We start from the raw sequence: 24,482 nt of genomic DNA, 5'->3' as shown, positions 1-24,482 counted from the left end.
ATAATCTTCAATTTTGATTCCCTTGCCTAAATGTTTTCAATATGTGGACATCGGATTTTATTACATAATCGTGTACAAGTGGAAATTGAAATGGAATTAACTGCTTATAAGAGTACATTTCAGGCTGACAAATATCGAAAATCTCTTTGGTTAAGCAAATGTGGTGGGATGAGGTAATGGGGAGCAATATCAAAGTACATATTAACCTCTACAATTAGGTTAGATAATGGTCAATAGGTATGTTATTTTTTTGAAAGAATTTGTTTAATTGGTCAAAACAGTTACTTAAATCCCAATTATTGGTAGTCAGAGCTGTGCTGAAGTTAGTCATCAGCTTCCCTAGCACATACATGTATCTCAGCTTCCATCTTGCACTTTTCGCGAAACACGTATCATCAAAATATTGTTCACTGTCTTATCTGTCACTTGCTTAACTGCGATCGAAGTTAGAACGAAGGCAGTGGAAAACCTAAAACAATTTTATTGTTTGAGTAACTTACCACTACCAAGAGAAGCATCATCCTGATTAACAGCGATCAAGACCAGATGTGTTTAATTCGTCCCATTACTATTGCTAGGGATAATATATAGACAAAACCGATACACCGGAATAGAAACGATTTGTTAGAAATTTGTGACAGTCTAACAGAGTCAAAAGCTGCGTTAAGCAGAAATCCTTTTTGGAACTTGCCGGTGTTCCTGAAATGCATTATATTCAAGACGTACTAAACCATGTCTCCACTTAGCTAATGTGATTTTTGCCAGTCGACGTCATACTTTTTAGCGGAAGGAGTCCCAGTACAATGTTTTCGTTTTGGTGTCAAACTACACAAATAAGAGTATAAAGATACAGATAAACCATGAACGTGCCAGATGGGCTTCGTGGCGTTATTACCTTCCCTTGGTCAACCCAAATTATTTTCCTCATAGATAATATAGAAGAGGGGATAATTCTTACTTTACCTCCTGGCTGTATGGGTACATTTGCTACTACATGGTACAGTTTCAAGTGAAACGGAAAGAACACTTGTATCCTCAGTGACACAATACAAACAGCCATTGGTATTTGGATGCTAGTCGTTCTCCTGTACGATGGGATCTTAAAATTTACGTCACACAAGACGAAAACCAAGAGATCTACTGTAGTTGAATATGCGCGTACTCACATAAGCCTTAACCTTGTAGGCACCACGCAACTCTGTGCTGCCGTCGCTTTCTCCCTTTCTCCTACGGTAGCGACGATGCCAGATAAACCTGATTTTAGTCACGTGTTGCCCCATCTGAAGAAAAAATGAAGCTCCATCTCTAAAGGAACTTCTTTATTTTCGTCATCATCTTCTTCAGTTGCGGCCAAAGAGATCGCATCATCTAACACTACAGAGCTATACAGAGCAGAAATGTTACAGAAGTTTCCTGTACGTATCCAAACAAATACTAGCAAAGGGACTGATCAGATATGTCGTAAACGAGGAAGTGGACACTATTTGGATGGGCTCATGTTAAAAGGCTGAAGGGCGGAGAGCAGAAAGGCTAATATGGCAACAGTGGGAAATGTTTCAGTGAAAAGCAAGAAAACTTGAAACTGAAACTTGGACAGCAGCAATCAAGTGGAGAACTTGGAGATGGAAGCAGATTCATCTCATCGACTATTCTCAGTTTCCTTCAATTTCAAGAGTGGAGATAGATGGAGACAAATATGTGCTGCATGTGAAGCCATACCGGAAGGTATGGTCTTTAAAACGAGTTTGGCCTTCACAGGGCTAAAAGAAACGAGCCTTGTTAGGGCCAGTCAGACCTCACAGAAATAGATGGTACCTCAACTATTTGATAAAACGCAGTGTTTTATGCTTGTATGTATTTTGTCGTATTCCTTCACAACTAAATGATTAATCCCTTTCCACCCTTCTGCTTAATATTATATATGTATGTTTTTGAACATTCCTACCCGTTTCAGTAGTGATAGTGTGTTTGTATTTGAGTGAACACTCATACGTTTGTTTTCCTTTTACCACACTTTTGGTTGTATATATGTATGCGTGAGCTTAAGATGTCATTTTGTCAGCTCTGTTTGTTACTCTATAATCTTGTTTACATCCCTTTCGAACTGAGCTCTGGAGAGTACGTTTAAATTGGTTGTAACCGGCTGCCTTCTTTAAGTATTATACTGGAAGTGTGACTCTACTAAACTGTTAGTCTTGTTGTCGGGTACAGCTTGGGCCGATACATAGTGGGGCATTTTAATTTTATTTTAATGATCAAATGGAACAATGTTTATAAAGTAATGAAATGAGGTACTACGTTCAGAATGTTATTATTCAGCTGGCTTTTTTTTTATATACCTGGTCTGGTTTGGATAAAATCACGCACAGTGAGATGTAATGTAATATGCTTTTAATGTTAATGATACTATTTCTTGACAAATTTACTTTTTGCTGAATTGGTTTTGATTAATGTGAACTATTTATTTTAGACATATCTTCGTGGCGTGGATATGTCTACCATTTTCAAACGAAGCAAACGTAAAAGTAATAATAGTTCATTTTATATGCATTGACAATTCCTGTATTCATGCATATCACACGTCATTCTAAGTGGACAAACAAGTACAAACTGGTTATAAACTTCTCTGATAGTTTCTGGGGACATCTATCAAAATCAAGTTTACAAAGAAGCAATTCTTTTTATAGCTGCGTATAATTCATGTTGTCGCAAGATTTAAGATCTTGTTTTTAAGGTAATTGAAATATGGGCTTATTACATTCAGGCAAAATAGGTGCAAGATTCAAGATTGTAAGATTAGATTATAATTCTGAATTACGTCCTTCTATTTCACTTTGGATTGCATGATAAAAAATAGATAATTTTACAATTTGAGCAGAAAAGGATTTATTTGCTGTCGGTGGTCTATTCTTTGGTTTAAGAAAAAAGAAATTTTATTTTAATTGTCTACCATTGGATGTGCAGTGCAAAACTTTCCAATGTGCATTCATTTGAGTTCAGGCTCTTAATTTTCACTACACGTTGAGAGATGAAACAGACGATTGTCATATAGGTTTCATAAAGAAAGAAACGCAAATGATATGTATTCTTTGGACTTAATGCTTTGCCGTGGTTTAACATTTTTATTAATTCAATCGCACATTCTTGTCAAATTTTATCAATTTAAACACCAAATTAAAATAACTTCAAGAATATATATTTCTTATCTCTTGCACGCAAATAGTTATTCATGGTTTTCTTATTCACAAGTAAGATCTTTACATCATGCTATCAGCTTAATCTGTCTTTTAAAATGCTTTATTCTCTTGCGCCAAAATCGTATGACCTTATCACAAGGTCAACGCAGCGTGATTTTTCTGGTCAGAGGTGAGCTACAAACTTATATGGAGGGCATGTCATCGTCGCATACATGTGTCTGATAGTGTCAAACATTTGCAGTGAAAATATGTTTCAATTATATGATTTAGAAATAGTTTCCGTCCAAGGTTAATGAATCAGTGTGAAGAAACAAATTACAGCAACATCTGTAATATCAATTCTTCTTTCTGATTTCTGAAAACTATTAATAAAAAGTAAGCCATTGAAAAGAATGTATAGTGAGACTGACATTAGTGACAAGGAAAATAAACGTCTAAATTTTTAAACTGGAAATGTCATGGGAAAAGAAGATAGAAAACATGATGACAAATATATCGCTTATCTGGTCATTTTGATCGGGCATTTCAAGCACTTATCATCATTAGTAGTGAAAAGGGTGAGATTAGCGACAATGGGAATTAGCATTAAAAACACCCCCTGGGTAAGATTAGCGACAATGGAAATTTAACATTAACCACCCTGGGTAAGATTAGCGACAATGGAAATTTAACATGGGCAAAAAACCCTGGGTAAGATTAGCGACAATGGAATTTAACATTGGAGAAAGGAAAAAAAGGAAATATTGAGATTAGCGACAAAGGCATTCGAACAATGGAAAAAAATATCGATTCTAGGGACAAAGGCAATTGAACATGGGGAATAGAGTTTGGGTCTGTCTAGGGACAAGGGGAATTGAACATGGGAATAGAGTTTGGGTTTGTCTAGGGACAAAGGGGAATTGAACATGTTAGAAAAAAAAAACTACTTTAGGGACAAGGGGAATTGAACATGGGATATTTTTTTTTTTAAATTTTTTATAAAGGGGTAGGCAATCGAAAGGCTATCTCTTTTCGAGAAATGTGGGTAGCCCTGAAAGGGGTCTTTGGGTTTATGTTAATATTAATATTAACATAGACGGCATCTGTCTGATCCATCTTCTTCTTAAACTCCTTCTAACTGCAGGTCCATACACAAGTACCCTCTTGAGGCATCCTTGTCTTTCTATGTAAACTCTTCTCATCCATAGACTAGTATCTGTCCTATCAACAACAGTCCACTTGGACCGGACATACATGAGCATGTCCGTCCTAAACATCATGGAAGACACAAGGGTGGATGATTCAACTGTGGTCCACATCGTGAGGCGACGAGAACAGGTGAATTAATGCAGTGAACTGCGCTTATTTATAGGTAGAGGAAGGATTGAAACGGATTGAGTTCATTCACCAATCCGAACACGCGTTACAAAATTCAGTCAGTCCGCATCCAATCCGAAGAGAGCAGTCTGTGACGTCATAAAGTCTATATAGATTCGCTAGCGCCTGTGTGCTGTCAATCTATGCGACAGTGATTCAACATGACGGAAACTCAGAAAACGATCCATTGGGGTGCACCAGCAGTGGAGACCGCCCAAGGGAACCCGGACTTACTTTCAGAAGAGGTACATTGGGATTTTGTGGATTTTTTTACCTCGCAAGAATTTGTTCCGGAACCTTCGTCTCATTCTTCATTACCGCAAGTGGAGAATTTTAGACAGAGACAGAAAGAAGAATTGGAGAAATTTATGCAACGACAAAAGGAAGCGGAACAAGCTTTTCTCCTACAGCAACAGCAACAGCAACAAGAAGAGGTAAGAAAAAAACAAGAAGAAGAAGAAGTAGCAGCAAAGAAACAAGAGGGTGAAAATCAAACGGCTACGGTACTGTTGGACATTTTAGCGGAGTTAAGAAGTCTGAAACAAATGTATCAGACTTCTTTATCACGACCGAAGAGAATACGACCTTCCCGAGCTAAACACGCCAACCCTGTGACTAAGCCTATCGTACTACCCTTAGTAATTTCAACCCAATCATCATCATCAGAAGTAGGCCTCGGCCGTGGCAAAGGCTTAAGGCAGTTAAAGTTGATTGCTTAAACTCACCCCTACACCAAAAAAGGCCCTTTTCAGGGCCACCCACTTCTCTCGGAAAGAGATAGCCTTTCAATTTGCCAATAACTCAAAAATCAACAAAAAAAAACATTTTACCCTTATAGTACATGTCTGTGTATGAGTGCGTGAGTGTAGCTTCTTATTTTAAAATCAAAACTCAAAGACACTTACCTTATATAATTAATGTATTCTTTTCTCCATAGTTACAATCCAATTCACAATTCACAACAGAACACTTTATAAATTACATTCACTTCTTCTGTTTCTGTTTTTTACTCTCTCTTTTTTTTCAATTTCTTCACCGTCACAGTCTTTTCCTCCTCTTCCTCCTTACTTTCTTCCCTTCTTCTTTTCTTCTCCTGTTTCTTTTTCTTCACCTGGCTGCTTTCTTCCTCTGAAGAATCTCTCTTTTCTTCTGAAGAATCCCTCTTTTCTTCCGACTCCTCTTGTTTCTTTCTTGGGCAATCTGGAGACCAATGTCCTTTTTCTTGACAATAATAACAGGTATCTTGACTTTTGTCTTTTCTAGCCCCTGTTTTTGTTCTTTTTTGACGGTCTGGACACTCTGAAGACCAATGCTCTTTCTTCTGACAGATATAGCAAGTATCTTGACTTTTATCTCGAAAGGAAGGAGAGTAGTCCGTCGGCTGGTCTGAAGAGAATTTTCTAATGACCCCTCGCAAAGCTCTGATGAAACGTTCCATCTGGGTAGTCTCTTCCATCGTTGTGCTCGGTTTGAGAGTGAAATGAATAGTGAAAGGACAAGACACACACCCTTTTTATATACACTGGTTTGCCATGACTATAAATTAGTCTATGGTGTATAAACTTGAGTCATTTGACGTTTTTCACTCAAGATGAAACGATCCTATTCATTCGAGAAGAAAGAAGAAGAAAGTAACAGGCAGAAACGTGATCTATCGCCTCGTACCAGAGCTGAAGTCTTGGCACAAATTCATGCCAGTGATTTTGAAGAGGACATGAGTGAACCAGAATCCGAACCCTCTAAACAAAGTTCACCACCCTTAGTCAACCCTGAAAAGTACTATTCCATTCGAGAGACGGAAAAGCGCTCCTCTAGGAAATTTAGAACCACGGCTTACACCTACACAGTGAAGTTTAAAGATTTCAAGTCCGACGTACCATTGGAGAAAGCAGAAGGGTTTATCACCGAGATGTGGGATTCTTTGCTCACCGCACTCAAGCGACAATGTCAACCCAAAGAAGACGATCGCTTGACACTATCCATAGATCACGACAGCTTGAAATCCCCTGTTTGGATCGAGTTTAGCAGACCCGCAGAACTAACCCCTTCCAAAGTCATGGACAAGATTCAACACGTACAACAATCTAATGACCAGTTTGACATCACCGATGGTAAAGCCACACTGAAAATGGCCCACGTCTCTCCTCCTCAAGGGACCGGACAACGCAATAAGGTGTTATTGGTGAACGACCTTCGCAACACCAAAAAGAGTCTCGTCCAAATTCACAATTCTCAAGACCAGATGTGTTTAGCCCGAGCCATCGTGGTGGGACTAACCTATGCCAACAAGAACGACACGGTAGAATGGAAAAGAGCCTGGAAAACTATTCAACGATCCAACCGAGCCAAACAACGAAACGAAGCAGAACTCCTGTTACAACAAGCCGGACTGTCCAAAGACACACCCTGTGGCATTCCTGAGATGCAGAAATTGCAAGATGTCCTAGCTCCACTCTACACCTTGAAAGTGCACCGTCAAGAAATGCGCGGACCTCTGTTGTTTCGAGGGAAAGACTTTAAGGACGGAAAATACATTCATGTCTATTATCATGATGACCATTTCGATACCATTACCCCTATCACTGGATTCCTGGGATACAGTTATTACTGTGAGAAATGTGACTATGGCTATAACAATCGAGAGCAATACAAACATTGAGGATGGAAATGCCCAGGATGTTTGGCCTCTCCACCCTGTCTGAGCGAAGGACAAGAAAGAGTACATTGTCCTGCTTGTCTGCGCACGTTTGTCAGCCCTGCCTGTTACCAACAACATCTGAAGACGCAAGGTTCACAGCAGAAATGTGCTTGTCAACTGCTGAGATTGTGCCCTACGTGTCGACAAGGCCTACGTACCAATAATGCCAAGGCACACGTATGTTCAGGAAATAAAAAGTGTCACATTTGTCACCACATCGTGGACTTGAAACACGAATGCTACGTGCAAAAATACCAACCCCCACCAGAGAAAGAGGACGGTCACAAAAAGAAAGGCAGTTTCATCTTTTTTGATTTCGAATGCATGCAAGAGACTGGCATTCACATTCCTAATTTCTGCGTGGCTCATCGAGCGTGCGAGAAGTGCATTCAAGAACCTATCTTCAGTCATTGCCCTCACTGCAGCAAGATTCCCGGAGGGCGTGAAAAAATCTTTCGAGGACCGAACACGTTAGCCGATTTTGCCCAATGGGTCTTAGACCCCATCGACAAGACGTGGAGCCAAGAGAACATCGAACGTTACGGAGATTGTCATCGTCATTCCACGGTGATGGCTCACAATTTCTCCGGATACGATGGACAGTTTCTTCTCAGATACTATACGGAACAAGGCACCGAACGTCCTAAAGTCACTTTGAACGGAGCCAAAATCATTTTCATGCAAGTGGGACAAGTGCAGTTTAAAGATTCGATGAGCTATTTGGCCATGCCTTTGAGTCGAATGCCTAAAACGTTTGGAATGACAGAAATGGCTAAAGGGTACTTTCCACACTTTTTCAATACGGAAACCAATCAACACGCCGTTCTACCCCATTTGCCTGAGGCTCACTATTACGACCCCGACAACATGCGTACCGAACAACGAGAAGCTTTCTACGCTTGGTACCAGACTCACACCTCGGACCCTTTCGACTTTCAGGAAGAAATGCTAAAGTATTGTCGTTCTGACGTGGACATTTTACGGCGTTGCTGTGGAAAAGTTCGAGAACTGTTCATGGAACACGGAGGGGTCGATCCTTTGAAAGAAGCTTGCACCATTGCCAAAGCGTGTTCCTTAGTGTATCGACAACGATTCATGCCTGAAAACACCGTGGCTGTCATCAGTCCTCAAACGACCCACTATGTCAAACGTCAATACTCGGTCAAAGCCCTACGTTGGTTACATTACTTGTGCGACAAGGAAGACAAATGGATTCAGCATGCCCGCAACGGAGGAGGCGAAAAGACCATCGGAACGTATTCGGTCGATGGCTGGGACTTAGAAAACCCCAAGATCGTGTACGAGTTTAACGGTTGCTTACTTCACGGATGTCCCGTCTGTTACCCTGATCGTAGCACTAAAAATCAGTTTTTACAATGAACCATGGAAGACTTGTACCAGGACACTTGTCAGCGACGCCTAAAGTTAGAACAGCAAGGATACCAAGTGGTGGAAATGTGGGAACACGAGTACGATCACCGTATAAAAACCGATCCCGAGTTTAAACGTGCCGTGGAAAGTTACAAGCTGATGGACCCCCTAAACCCGAAGGATAGTTTGTACGGAGGAAGGACCAATGCCACCTGTTTGCTGTACCAAGGCGACGAAGAGAAAGGAGAAGAAATCAAATACTTGGACGTGTGTTCGCTGTATCCTTACGTGTGCAAATATTGTCGCTTTCCTGCAGGGCACCCACAATTGTTGACGGAACACATCGACCTGAAAAACATTCGACAACAGGCAGGCTTGATCAAGTGTAAAGTTTTGCCTCCCACGAACCTATACCACCCCGTCTTACCTCACCATTGCCAAGGCAAAATGATGTTTCCTTTGTGCCGTACTTGTGCCGAAACGTGCAACCAAGACCAGCATTGTCAGCACACCCAGGAAGAACGTGCCTTGACGGGAACCTGGGTCAGCGTAGAATTGTTCAAAGCTCTGGACATGGGATACCAACTGTTAGAAGTGTACGAAATTTGCCACTTTCCCAAGACACAACAATACCACAAGGGTGACCCCAGTCAGAAAGGCATTTTCGCCGACTACGTGGATGCCTTTTTGAAACTGAAGCAAGAAGCCAGCGGCTATCCTTCCTGGTGTCCCACTTCCGAAGACGAAAAGACATTCAAAGAGAAATACTATGAACAAGAAGGCATCTCTTTAGACCACATCGAGAAAGACGAAGGCAGACGGTCGTTTGCCAAAGTGATGTTAAATTGCTTGTGGGGTAAAATGGCACAACGACCGTGTTTACCCAAGACGGAATATTTGACAGAACCTTCCCGCTACTTCCAGATGATTCACGACAAAACCGAATACATGAAACACGTGGACGTCGTTCGCGAGGATTTGATCTTGGTCAATTACGAAGAAGGTCTGGACTTTGTACAAGACGACCCCTTTGGAAATGTCATCATTGCGGCTTACGTGACAGCTAATGCTCGCTTAAAATTGTACGAAGCTTTAGAACTGTTAGGGGAACGTGTCCTGTACTTTGACACGGACAGTTGCATTTACATCCATCACCCGAGTCAACAGCACCCTGATATCGAAGGAGACCGTTTAGGAGCCTGGACAGACGAACATCCCGACGACAAGATTCTAAGTTTCGTCAGTGGTGGTCCCAAAAATTACGGCTACGAATACCGCGACCCACACGCAGAACTGCACACGAAGTGCAAAGTGACAGGACTGACTCTGAATTATCGTACCAGTCGTGTGGTGAACTTTGGGGTATTGAAAGAAGCCTTGCAATCGGGAGAGGATGGAAACTTTAAAGTGACCACCTATCAACCCAACAAGATTGTACGTTTACCCACTCACCACATCGTCAGTCGATCCTTGGAAAAAGTCTATCAAATCGTGTACCAGAAGCGAGTACGACTTCCCAATCATTTCACCTTACCTTATGGACACGTCGGTATTGGCCTGCATATAAAAAGGAACCCTAGGCAACAAGATGAATACTTTCAGAGAAACACAAAACAAGTTTAGACAGGCACAATTCAAGTGTGGGGCTTCTGAAGTGGAATGCGATTGTGAGCCTTGCGACTTTTCAACCTGTGTTAGTGACGGTGCCAGAAGAACCCGTCACCCAGGACGGGACTGTCGTGGACAGGCCTGAAAGACCCTTTCGGGAGGACACTTGTGTGACCTTACCCCCTACTATAGAACTGGTCAGAACATTACCCAAAACATGTTGTACAGACACTTGTGTTTATTCCACGTTAATGGTTATCATGTGCCTTTTATCCTTATACTTAAGCCTTTGGCTTTTATGTATTTTTTTGTCTTTCGTATTCATGTTTGAAACATTCAATAAACGTGTCCTGAAAAAAAGTATATAAACTCTTGTCTTGTTTGTTTTTCGTGTCACAAGTGACATTTCTCACACTATGGCTACCTCTGCTGTCTCTGCTCCCTCTTCCTCTACTGTCAAAGTCATCGACGAACACTTAGATCGTGCCAGTTGGGAGGCTTTGTATCTTCGCCATCCTTTAACATGCTCATTGCTGGACCTAGCGGTTCAGGCAAAACCGAATTCGTCAAACGTTTGATAGAACATAAACATCATTAGATCGATCGACCACCTCAACGGATCGTGTGGTGTTACAAAGAGTGGCAATCGGCGTGAGAAAGTCAAGGCGATTCCATCGTGTTTGTGGAAGGCATTCCTAAAGAAGACGACGGCATCGTCTCTGACTCCCGTCTAACCCATTTGGTCATTTTTGACGACATGTTAGGAGAAGACGAAGAAGAAATTAAACTGTGGTTCACGCGCAAAGGGCATCACCGTAATGTCAGTGTCGTTTACATCACCCAAAATTTGTTTCAACAAAGTAAAGCCCATCGCACCATCAGTCTCAATGCGCATTACGTGGTCTTGTTTAAAAGCCCTCGAGATAAATCGCAAGTTCAAGTCTTAGCCAAACAGTTAGGAACGCCTTGGCTGACTCAGGCGTACGACGATGCCACTCAAACTCCACACGCCTATTTACTCGTCGATTTGAAACCGACAACCCCCGAGGATTTGCGATTTCGTACCCACTTGTTTCACCACTGGTGCCAAGACGGAGGACCTGTCCTGTACACGTCTCCGTCCTCGACTTAACTTCATTCCACAAAAAAATCTATAACAACCTCAGACAGTTTTCGTCTGTCTCACACAACGTCAACATGACGTCCCTTCAGTCGCATCTTCAAAATTGATTCGTGCCTTGTAAGGCATCGGTCGAGAAAAAAATCACAAATACGAGCTCGTGTCTTAGAAGCTAGTCTCAAAGAAGTCTTACGATGGTTCACGGTGACGGCACGTCAATTACTCCAAGGAATCATTCAGATTCCTCATCAAACCAAACGCTTTTTCGATCGAAACAAAGTCGCTTTGGTCCAACTGGCCGATTCCCGCATCGACACTCAAACCAAAAAGCAAATCATTTTGAAACCTGGACGGAGCGGTACTCTAGGAGGGGTCATCATTCGCTCTCTCTCTTAAGATGGGATCCTAATGCCCCTAAACTTCTCCCCAATAAAAAAGTCCAACGAAGCCCCAAGAAGAAGAAAAAGACAAGGTCCCCAAGAAGAACTTCTCCAGTGGCGGGACCCTCCTCTTACCAGACACCACCCCAGAAAAAGAAAAGAAGCCCCCAGAAAAAGAAACAGAGATAAAGTCCCCAGAAAAAGAAAAGTCCACAGAAGAAAACTTGTCGCAAGAGAGGCACTTCGGCCAGGACGCAACTTTACACTCGCAAACCACGACCTGCCACGGCGGTGACCGCATCTCCGGCACCCTCACGTTCATCCACTTCTCCGTTGATGACACCAAGAACTGAAGAGTACTTGGAGACGTTGATCACACCAAGAACTTCTCCGTTGATGACCCCAAAAATTACTTCCCCAGTGGCAGGACCCTCCAATTTAGTGGCAGTGACTCCAGCTCACAAAGTACCTTCTCCCAAAATCAAAGTTCAAGAAAGATCGGGCATGTTACAAAGTTTACTGGATTTGTCCAAGCAAGAACTGGCTCGATTTAGTCCGTTACGTACCCCTGCACGACGTGTCATGCCTGTCCTCAAATTGATACGACGTAAAGACAATCAGTGGCGACGCGTTCCAGTATAAAAAAGGTGTGTGTGACCAAGTAGGGTATCAGTGGTTTTTTTGGTGCTACTGAAGACTCAAAGATGTCACCCTCCAGAAAACCAAAAGGAAAGAAAAGGAAAGGACTACCACCACGTTTAGTCAAACATGGGGACATGTTATCTGTCCTGTCCAAAGCTTCTCCACCTCTACGAAAAAAAAACTCATTCAATCGGCCTCCAAAGAGGTCATCGATACCGTGTGTGAATGTTGTTTGAACGTCTTGAAAGGCACGATCCCTTTGTCCAAACACCAGAAACAATGCTTAAGCAAACATCGTCACGTTCTTCGCCAAATGGTTCAAAAGAAAATTCCGATTCGTCAAAAAAAGAAGATGTTGGTCCAACGTGGAGGCATTTTACCTCTCTTGTTAGGCCCCTTACTGAAAGGAGTCTTGGGAACCATGTTGGGAGGACTGGTGGGAGCAAGATAAAAAGGCCCTCGGAAGTCCCAAGATTTCAGAATCGACCCCTGACAACCCCATGGAAGGACGAAAACTAGCTTTAGTGCCTTACAAACGATGGATGGAATACCATCGGTGGCAAGAACAACACACCCCGCATTTACTTCCCAATCCCCATTTGAGCGAGATGTCTCAGTTACAACACGAATTGCAGTCCTTGATGGATCGCCAAGATTTGTCCGAAACAGAAAAATCGCAAAAGTACGGTCAACTCTTGCAACGACTGCAACTCTTTCACCAGAAAGCTTTAGACTAAACAGCTCTACCCACTCTGAAAGATTTTAAGACCTTGATGAAAAGTCCAGCACCATCACCAGTACCAGTACCAGTACCACCACTACCAGTGACCAAGACAGAAAAAGGAAAAGAAGAAGAAGAAGAAGGGTTTCAAACTCCACCAGAAAAAGTATGCAAGTTAACACACCACCTACCTCCAGAATTGGATGGATTAAAAAGATGATGGCCACCCCTTCTTCATCACAAGAGAAAAAGAAAGTGAAGACAGAAGTGAAGACAGAAGTGAAACAAGAACCGATATCCCCCGCTCAGACATCCTCCTCTTCAACACCTATTGCCGGTCGCACACGCAAAGCATTGCAATCCAAGAAAATACCCCAAGAGAAAAAGAGTAGCATCCTCCAAGAGTGGGTGTCTTATTAACACACCAACCAACACAAAAAATGGAAAAAGTCTTAGCCAGGATTTACTACGATCCTTCGCATCCTGCAGGTTACGCAGGAGTTCAAAAATTGTATCGTGCTGCCAAAACGCGACTGAAAAGTCTCCGTTTACCTCAAGTGCAACGATGGTTACAAGAACAAGCTACTTACACTTTACACAAACCCATTCGACGCAAAGTTTGCCAGAAGTCGCACCCGAGTGGAAGGCATCGATCATCAATGGCAAGCCGATTTAACCGATGTCTCTCATTTGGCCAGCTACAATCGTGGCTACAAATATTTGTTTTGTGTCATCGACGTCTTTTCTAAATTTGCCTGGGTCGTGCCCTTGACTTCCAAATCCAGCAGCGAGTTAGTGCGAGCCCTGCAACGAGTGTTGAAACAAAGTGGCCGTCACCCTCTTCGATGGCAAACGGACAAAGGCAACGAATTTCTGAACCAAGCTTTCCAAAAAGAGTTAAAGAAACGTGACATTCATTTTTTTACCACTGAGAATCCCGAAACCAAAGCCAGCATTGTGGAACGTTTTCAACGCACTTTGAAAGAACGCATGTGGAAATATTTTACGCATCACCACACTCTGAAGTACATCGACATCTTACCGCACCTGGTACAAGCGTACAACCAATCTTACCATCGAAGCATCGGACGTGCCCCGCAAGAAGTGACTCCCGAGAACGAAGTGTTGGTGTTTGAGCGCCTGTTTGGTACGTCCCAGACGAGGACTGTCCCCAAGAAAAGTGGAGAGTTGGCCGTAGGAGATTGGGTGCGCATTGGCAAAACCAAACGCACTTTCGACAAAGGTTACTTACCTAACTGGACGACCGAATTGTTTCGTGTCACTGGACGAGTGCATGGCCGTCATCCTGCCGTCTATAAATTGGAAGACATGAACGGAGAAGTGCTCAAAGGAACGTTTTATTTGCCCAAGTTACAACGAGTACGTTGGAAAGGATATCTACCCAGTTTTGATTCTTGGATCGACGCTTCGCAAGTCATCGACTATAAAAAGAAGTGACCATCATGCCCTTTCACAGAGACGCAGCTACGTCGACCACTCCTTCACCTAGTTCTTCTGTGCAAGATTTACAAAAACAACCCTTGTGGGTGTGGTGCGGAGAACGTGTGCCTAAAACGCAAATCGTCTTTTTCTGCCAAATCTTCGTGGTGTATTGTGTCATCGGGGCAGCCATTGCCAATTTGAGTTTGCAACAAGGAGACAAACAATTGTGGACCATTTTATTGAGCAGTTGCATCGGTTACCTGCTTCCCAATCCCTCCCTGAAATTCTCTTCCAACGGGAACCACGGGAACCTTGTGTCCAGTACCAGTGCCAGTCACCGCTCCAACCACAACCAGAACCCCATTTTGAGCGGAGACACGCCTCTGACGTCCAGTAACCCCTTGCACAGCCACAGAACTCTGGAATTATGAGTCACCAAAACCAATTTTACTTAACCTTACCCAGTGACAGTTCCATGGAGGTGTTTTCCCACAACACTTTGTGCTGTTACACGGCCAAATTACCTCAGGCCATCCCCTTAGATCACGAAGCCCATTGGGAAGTGGCTTTGGTAGAAATGATTCACCCAACACAAATCAAAAACATCACTGAAACTCAAAACACTTTTGACGTCGAAATTCTGGACCCAACAGTGCAGCAAACCATGACGGCCACTTCTCAACATAAATCACTTCCCAAGGCCCCAATACTCAGCAGTGACACTTCTCCTGCTCTTTACGTGTATCACTTTAAAATTAACTCAGGTCATTATTTTAGTGGTCAACATCTGGTGGAGGCCATCGCTGACAAATTCTATGCAACCTTTGACAAAGTTCTGCCCAAGCTAAATAAACGTGTCACCATTGAGTACCACAAACAGTCTTACCGTCTACTCATCAGATTTGAAAGTGAGGATAGAAGTATACGTATTAAATTTTGCCCTGGATTGTATGACATTTTAGGTGGAGACCTCAATTTCGTCACGGATAAGCAGACCAAAAAAATTCACATCGCAGAGATTGACAACAACGGGCATTTTGCGAGGTATTTTCGTTTCCGGGTAGAACTGAACCAGGGACAGAATTTGATCTTCGTGTACTCCGATGTGGTGGAGTACAACGTGGTGGGACACACCTCCGTGCCGTTACTGCGTGTCATTCCTTTCAAAGTAAATTCTGCCACGGCCACTGACGAGGAAGGTGGAAACACTTATCACGTCCACCGCGAATTTGTCCATCCTCACTATTTGCCTGTCAGCAAGTCGTATTTGGACACGGTCAACATTGCTATAAAAGGAGATTTGGGACAAAATATTCCATTCACCAAAGGAAAAGTCACGGTGAAGCTCCATTTTCGAAAACGGTTCTCTCACGACTCGTAAGTCATGTATCCAGTGTACCGAGGGGCTGCTCGACAGCGAGGACACGGTTTAGGAGATATGTTAAAATCGGCCTTTCGTTCGGTGGCTCCGGTGTTGAAACCGATGGTGACACGCGGATTGCACGCCTTGAAAGATGCGGCACTGACGCAAGGCAAAGAATTTCTCCAAAATGTCATCATCGACAAACAAATCCCTAAAGAAGCTTTCATGAGGGCAGGCAAAAATGTCTTGCTGCAAACGGGTAAAGATCTTTTGGGCCAACGAGACACACCTATAAATGCCCTGCACGCTACCGAGTCAGGCATTCAGCAAGGACAAGGCAGAAAGAGACGACGAAGAAAACACCCTTTCACCAGACTTCACACTTCTAAAACTAGAAAGGCCAAGAAAAGAAGAACCGTTCGAGACTTAGACGTTTTCGATTATTGAGACACAGCAACAAAAAAATGATGCACCCAGAGTCATGCGCCTGTTCCAAGTCGGAACTGGATCTGTTTGCCATGCCGCCCACCATGATGACCATGCAAGAATCCCAATGGGTGGAATTTCATCCCGTTTCCTCATTGGCAGATTCCGCTCCCATCGAGTTTGAAATCAAAGGACAACCCGAAGATTACATCGATCTGAATAGCACTTACTTGTACTTGAAAATCAAAGTTCTAGATAAGGATAATGGTGCAGTAGAAGACACTGAGAATATAGCTCCCGTCAACAATTTCATGCATTTCTTGTTCAGCTCAGTGGACTTGTACTTGAACAACAAACTGGTTAGCAGCAGCATGGACACTTACCCTTACCGTGCCTACCTGGAAAATCTCTTGACATACGGAATAGATGCCAAGAATACTCATCTCAATGCCTGTGTGCTATGGGAACCTGACGAAGCGAAGGCGTTTGAGGAAACAGATAAAGACAATGACGGCTTTGTGGAAAGACGAAGCAAAATCCTAGGTGGAAAGAGTTTAGAACTGATGGATCGTTTGCATTTGGACATGTGGTTGCAAGAGAAATATTTGCTAAACGGGGTCAATGTCCGCTTGAGACTGAATCGTAGCAGTGCCGCTTTCCATTTGTTGCCTGATACTGATGCTGGCAATCCTAAAAGCAAAATCGAGGAGGCCAAACTCTACGTACGACGCGTGGAAGTGTTACCCAAAGTGGGAAACGACATCAGTCAAACGTTGAGCAGAACGACCGCCAAGTATCCCATACGAAGGGTGGAAGTGAAAACGTTCACCATTCCCGCTAGCCATCATTCCATGATCGAAGATCATCTGTTTCAAGGACAGTTACCCAAACGTTTAATCCTTGGTATGGTCGAGAATGAAGCCTTCAACGGAGCCTTCAAAAAAAATCCTTTCAACTTTCAACACTTTAAGGTGAAGAAAATCGAAGTCAGTCGCGATGGCAAGACCTTGTGTACCAGACCTTTCGAACCTGACTTTAGTGACACGAAGATGAATTACTTGAGATCGTACTTGTCCTTGTACGAAGCCACCGGCCAGTTAGGAACCAACACCAGTCACGGCATTACGTACGAAGATTACGCAGGAGGCTATGCTTTGTGGGCTTTCGATTTCACTCCAGACCAAGGCAGCGACGAGGGACATTTCCACCCTATAAAATCAGGCCAGATTCGTGTGGAACTTCAGTTTGCAGAACCACTGGACAAGACAGTGAACGTCATCCTGTATGCAGAATTCGATAATACGATAGAAATCAACAGTTTGAGAGAAGTCATTCTAGATTATTAGAAGCCATGGAAGACTGTTCTCCCTCTTTACCTAGTGGAGAAGCTTTGAAGATGGAATGTGAGGAGACCGTGGAAGGAGAATCCCAACACAAAGACGAAAAGGACATCGTGATCAAGTCGAGATGTCCAGAACAAGAACAGCAATTGGTCTCCTACTGTGCTACATACCTGGCAGACACAATTACGACATGGATGAAGCATGATTACTATGAATGTCAAAACATCAGTCAAGAAGAAAAATTCAACGAATATCTGGACGAAGCTTGGAGTCTGTTTAAAAAAGACGTGTTACGTTGGTGGTATAAAGACTTGCGTGAACATTTGTGTCCTCCATTAACGACTCGAGACATCCATTACATCAAAGCCCTCTTTGACAAATTCAAAGAGAAAGTCGAGATCGAAATTGATTACTTATTATCAGCAAAAGAACATTTAGTGACTTATTTTGATCGTGATTTTTCTAGAAACGATGAGAAAGTAAATCGTTGATTTTGTGACTAGTATGCTTATTTTGTTGTCTTCAGCTAGGAAACGTAGTGTCCATCCATGACTCAATGACTTGCAACAGTGGAAATCACAATTTCATTCACAACTTTGCCACCCCTGTTTAAAGTAGAGTGTAAATTGAAAAAAATGTTTGTCATTTGAAAAAAATGTTTGATGTTATATTGTTGGATTATTGTTAAAAAATGTTAGAGTTGTTGGTTAATGTTAAGTGATTTTGAATAAAAAATGTTGTGTTTTGAAAAAAATGCATTTGTGGTTTGTTTGGCTAAAAGAATGTTTGATTCATGCTCTTTGACTTCTTACTATCCCTCTCATGACACTCATTGAACGTTGCGGCTCGAAAACCGTGGAGGGATGTTTTCCTTCACGTCCGCGCTTTGACTTTAAGAACCGGGTTGTTTCCAGTCTAACCATCCATTGTCGACTCATCCTCCTACGAAGATGTGCTCCAAACTAGCTAAGCTAAATGAAGCCTACGTGAATTTGCATAGGGTCAGACACAGTCTGATACCAAAGCCAGAAGAGATAGAGAATGTGAGAATGTTAAAAGTTACTGAAGACCTGATAGAAGAGCTCTTCAGAGAAGAAGTGAACAGGGAGAAAGAAGAATGGACAGAGAAGTACAGACTTCAGAGACAGCAGCAGCAACAGCAACAACAACAGCAACAGCAACAGCAGCAGCAACCTGAACCTGACAGAGGCTTTGTCGATTGTCGTATCGACACCAAAGAGTTCTTCTTCTCTTTCCGAAGAAGCAGACCTATCGCCAGAGGACATCGCATTCTTAGAAACTAAAAAAAGATTGCCATAACAAGAAAACAGCCCTTTTCAGGGCTACCCCAATACTTTAGAAAAGAAATAACTATCCATTTGCCAATGTGAGTAGGTAGAGTAGTGTGAATATAAACACTAACTCTTTTTTTCATAGTGCGAGTGTATGTGTTTGTGTATAAGATTGTGTGTTGGTAAGTGCTCACGTACGTTGGTGTGGATAGTAGATTAAAATGATTTTTTTTGGTGTTTGAGGTGTGGGAGAGTAGATTTGGGGGTTGGATTGCTTTGCGTATGTGGATAGTATATTGAAGTGATTAATAAAAAATTTTTTTAGAATAGTGATGAGCAGTATAAAAAAGTGACTAACTGTTTATTTTAAGTCCGCGCGTTTTAAGTGATGATCTAGGTTCTATCAATTTTGTGTCTTAGGGGGATGTTTTCCTTCACGTCCGCGCTTTTAGTATCAATTAAAAGTCACTCGTCAGTCCAGCTACCCTTGTTGATTGATCAACACTAGAAAAATGAGTTCACTATTCGGCAAACGGAGGAGTGGGATAGTGAAGCCACTCAACCCTCGTCAGCTCTTCCAACCACTTCAGTCAATTGGACCAATGATTGGAGTAGGCGTTGTGTCTGTGGTGCCAGACCCGGAAGGTGCCACCATTAGCCAGGTGCCTCTGAAGTTCCAAAAACAGTCCTTTTCAGGGCTACCCAATACTCAAGAAAAGAAATAACCATCAATTTGCCAATGTGTGTAGGTAGAGTAGTGTGATAATAAACACTAACTCTTTTTTAATAGTGTGAGTGTATGTGTTTGTGTGTTTGTGTTTGTGTTTGTAACTGCTCACGTACGTTGGTGTGAATAGTAGATTATGGGTTTCTTGATTGTTTCTTAGCGTATGTGGAGAGTATAGTTAGGGTTTTGTAACCGCTCACGTACGATTGTGTGGATAGTAGATTATGGATTTTGTTTATTGTTTCTTAGCGTATGTGGAGAGTATAGTTAGGGTTTTGTAACCGCTCACGTACGATTGTGTGGATAGTAGATTATGGATTTTGTTTATTGTTTCTTAGCGTATGTGGAGAGTATAGTTTGGGTTTTGTAACCGCTCACGTACGATTGTGTGGATAGTAGATTATGGATTTTGTTTTAATGATTTGCGTGTGTAAATAGTAGATTTGGGGTTTGTTTATTGTTTCTTAGCGTATGTGGAGAGTATAGTTAGGGTTTTGTAACCGCTCACGTACGATTGTGTGGATAGTAGAATATGGATTTTGTTTTAATGATTTGCGTGTGTAAATAGTAGATTTGGGGTTTGTTTATTGTTGCTTCACTTATGTGGATAGTATATTATATGAAATGAGAAAAGTAGGGGATGTTTTCCTTCACGTCCGCGCTTTTCGTATAAGAACCCACAGTATTCGTCGTTCAAACCATTCTACAAAGAAGATGGCTTCGAACCACCTTGACAAAATGCAAAAATTACAAGACGTTTTAGACAATTTAGGAATAATGGAGCAGATGTTAGTGAGACTCAATGAAGACCACTATTCCTATAGTCCCCATCGTGTAAAGATGGAAATTAATAACGTAAGAAAAGTAAAGGACATAATAAGTGGTGTCATGAAAGAGATAAAGGAGGAGAAGGAGGATGAAGAGGAAAGGATAAGAATACGAAAATGGAATGAAAAAATTGAAAAAGAAGAAGAAAATGAGAAGAGGAAGAAAGAAGAGGAGGAAGAGAAGAAGAAAGAAGAGGAGGAGAAAGAAAAAGAAGAAAAAGAGTGTAGGAGAGAAAATAAGAAGTTGGTGGAGAAAAAGAAGAAATTAGAAGCAGAAGAAGAAGAAGAAAAACCAAAGGCCCTTTTCAGGGTCACCCACATTTCTCGAAAAGAGATAGCCTTTCGATTGCCTACCCTTTATAAAAAATTTAAAAAAAAAAAAAAACCCATGTTCAATTCCCCTTGTCCCTAAAGTAGTTTTTTTCTAACATGTTCAATTCTCCTTTGTCCCTAGACAAACCCAAACTCTATTCCCATGTTCAATTCCCCTTGTCCCCAGACAGACCCAAACTCTATTCCCCATGTTCAATTGCCTTTGTCCCTAGAATCGATATTTTTTTTCCATTGTTCGAATGCCTTTGTCGCTAATCTCAATATTTCCTTTTTTTCCTTTCTCCAATGTTAAATTCCATTGTCGCTAATCTTACCCAGGGTTTTTTGCCCATGTTAAATTTCCATTTCGCTAATCTTACCCAGGGTGGTTAATGTTAAATTTCCATTGTCACTAATCTTACCCAGGGGGTGTTTTTAATGCTAATTCCCATTGTCGCTAATCTCACCCCTTTCACTACTATCATTTAAAATATTTTCCTGCAATTACTGATCATCTGAAGATGTAGATACACGAGCTGTTAGTCCTCATAAATTAGTCCTCATAAATTAGTCCTCATAAATTAAATATTGATATGTTATTCGCAATACAAATACCATTCGATTCTAACATCCCTTGCGATAGTTCAGTTTGCATCACCTTTTGGAAAAAAAAATTATATATGTTGTAAATCTGGAAGTGTTGATGTAGAAATTTCGATTAGATCAAACAAACGGTATATGGAACTAGCCATTCAACACAGCAGTGGACCATAACAATGATACTTATCCTGCCCGTTAATTGCCAGCATCCTCTGTAAGACGTGTTAACGTAGCCAATATTTCTTTATATCTGGACCTGTTCATTTACATACGCCATTACGTTTCAAGGACTGAGAACAAGAAAAAGACATACATTTTCTAAAACGTACGTTTCTTTTGTGCCTTCATCAAAGACTGAGAAGAAGAAAGACATGTATTCTCTGAAAGTCCACGTCGTTTCAGCCTTTTCATGCCTATATTAAGACCAAACTACATACTAGAATGTAGTTGCTTTAGTCTAACATACAAAGAAAGGCAAAAGGAATTGTCAATGCACAGTCCGATGAAACTCATATAATAATTGCAGAAACCGTTCTAGGACCGGCAAAGTCTCTTCTCAATGACATAATATGTGTGCATATGTATATACATATGCATGTATGTATGTATGTATGTATGTATGTGTATATATATATATATATATATATATATATATATATATATATATATATATATATATATATATATATATATCGTCGTCTTTAGAGGACACTACAAGATATTAAATGGATATAATATACTCATTAATAAGAAAAAATATAGGACCTGAGAGCATGAACGGGTTCGAAATATGCACATAAATATCACCCAAAGCAATACAACAATCATATATAAAATTCAGTTTTGTACTAAGTTTAATGTAATCATCATGTAAGCAGCACAATATAAAATGTCCGCAAAACGGACTTAATCGGGCAGTATGGGTCACGACATCTGGTTGTGAGACTTTCCATACAATCATGTGTACATGCTAAGTAGTAATGTCCTATTTTATCTCATCTTTAATCTTATCCCATATTTTTCTATCCCAAGCCTTTTCTAGTCTTAAGTATATGCATTACTTCCAGAGATCTTATTGATTGCACAAGGGGCTCGAGTAGTGTTAAAAGTGTGCAATGGAGGTGATTTTGTGAAATTTAGGATGATTTGACATAAGAGGCCAAAGCAAAATCCGTCTCAATTCATTGAAGCAAATGGCGACGAATACTGTCTATTGCATGGGCCAGCGGCACGTACATTCAATCCAAACTTGTCATATTATGGCGGCCATATGTTTATCATGTCTCATGTAATAAAATGATTAAGCTGAAGAAACTAAAAACAAACCTAATCGCGTGGAAAATTCGTCTAATTTGGCAAGGATGCCCTTGATAAGGTGTTCGTGAAAGAAGAAAAGAAGCATTTTATGGGCAATTATGGTTGTAGATAGATTTCGATTTGTGGCGAAAGTTTCGTCCGAATTATTTTAATTGCATAATTTGTTTCATGTCTACAATAATTACCATTATTTCTCAGTAGTGTAGAATATCAATTAAGTATTTGCCCATTATTGATCTAAAGATAACAGTTATGATAGTTATGTATAGGAAAGATACAGACAGCTTTGACTTCGTTGTGGTAACCATATTGATATACTTCATATATATTTCAATCTACACAGGTTAGAGCCCATCCGTAGCAGTATACATCAGACGGTAACACGACACTGCTTTTGATTCTTTTGTTCTAATTTGTTAAATTCTCATTCACATTTTCTATGGTTCTTTAATGAAATATAATTATAGACTTTTGGATCATTAGAGCTCCATTTCGGAGCCTTAAAATGGCATATGCAGGAGAACGGTCTTCTCATTGTCGCGATGGAAATCGTCCATCAGTAACAACCTAACAGAGAAAGTCTGCTTTTGAAAACCATTTATTACTAACCATATTATAAAGTCAAATTCAGTTTGAACTTAGATGGTCGATTGTGAACTCAGTAAGTCAAACTGTAATGATCACTTCTAGAAGTTTGTAGGTGGACCCATTCAATAGCTTCTTAAACACAGGTTGTAGGTTACAGTAATATTATAGTTTAATGTTTCGTGGTTATTTAAGATGGTGATTTTGCTCCATTCAGCACACACTTGTCGATAAATAAACGCTAAGATATTTATTATCTAGGAATGTTAGAGCATTTAGTAATGTATGTTGATTTTTATATTTGTTTATTCAGTCAGGCAAAATAGCATGTGTTATGAGATAGTCAATTGTGAACTGAGTGAAAATGGAATGATTAGTTTAACCATTGTTTCAATACACATGGATGATGGTAGATTGACATCAAGACAGTTTTTAAAAGTATGATATAATAACCTGTGAGAGCAGATTTATGTGATGCAGGATAAATAATGTTTTCATCTTTTATTTTTAGAATCAGATATTTGTGTAGCTGAAATTAATTAGAGGTGATGTTTGCCACACTACATTAGTCTACCGGTATGAGCCCGTTAATTGTTTTATCTGGGGACTTAAATCTTCTCTGAATTTGGTTTGAATATAGACAACGTCTTTTAACGTTTTTGTCCCTTGGTGTATTGTTATTGGTTAACATCTTTAACTAGATGCTGAAACATTGCCAACAAAACAACAACGTTTCTCCACTAAATGAAAACATTACACCAAACAAATATATCACCTCCAAACAAATATCAGACTATGCTATTTTAGCTTCTTTCTGTTTTTGTACATTGTGCTTTTAGCGTACTTTGATTTTGCTGACTTCTTGTTATGCTGATTTAAACGTTCTTTTTCAGATTTTTAAAACAGTACTTATAGGTTACAGCATTTGTATGGGAAAATATGAACGAGTTTTTCGAATGTAATTACTGCACGACCTTGGGAGTGCAGTATATCCATCCGCCAAAACGAGTTCATATTTTCCCATACAAATGCAGCAATCATTTTATTATCTGCTCATTTTCTTATTTTACACAGTGCTTAATTATATTAACAAAATGCACTACAAGAAACAAAGTAACTGCATGTATGCCGTATTCCAAGCTAAATACACAAGC

The 24,482-nt window shown here is 41.0% G+C and overlaps 1 protein-coding gene across 1 annotated transcript in view; it reads right to left on the bottom strand.

Moving 5' to 3' along the window:
• The window catches only part of LOC149799153 (A disintegrin and metalloproteinase with thrombospondin motifs 6-like), a 122,403-nt gene that overhangs the window by 79,810 nt on the left and 18,111 nt on the right, over window positions 1-24,482 (bottom strand). The window contains exon 2 of the mRNA XM_089958143.1: window positions 1,167-1,280. Coding sequence (XP_089814269.1) covers window positions 1,167-1,280 — 114 coding nt within the window. The remainder of the gene's footprint in view (window positions 1-1,166; window positions 1,281-24,482) is intronic.

Source organism: Sinohyriopsis cumingii, chromosome 5 (genome assembly GCF_028554795.1).
Source record: "Sinohyriopsis cumingii isolate HCF-2022 chromosome 5, ASM2855479v2, whole genome shotgun sequence".
Lineage (NCBI taxonomy): Eukaryota > Metazoa > Mollusca > Bivalvia > Unionida > Unionidae > Sinohyriopsis > Sinohyriopsis cumingii.
The sequence above is the reverse complement of the archived record's forward strand: the minus strand, read 5'-3'. Positions and strand labels throughout refer to the sequence as shown.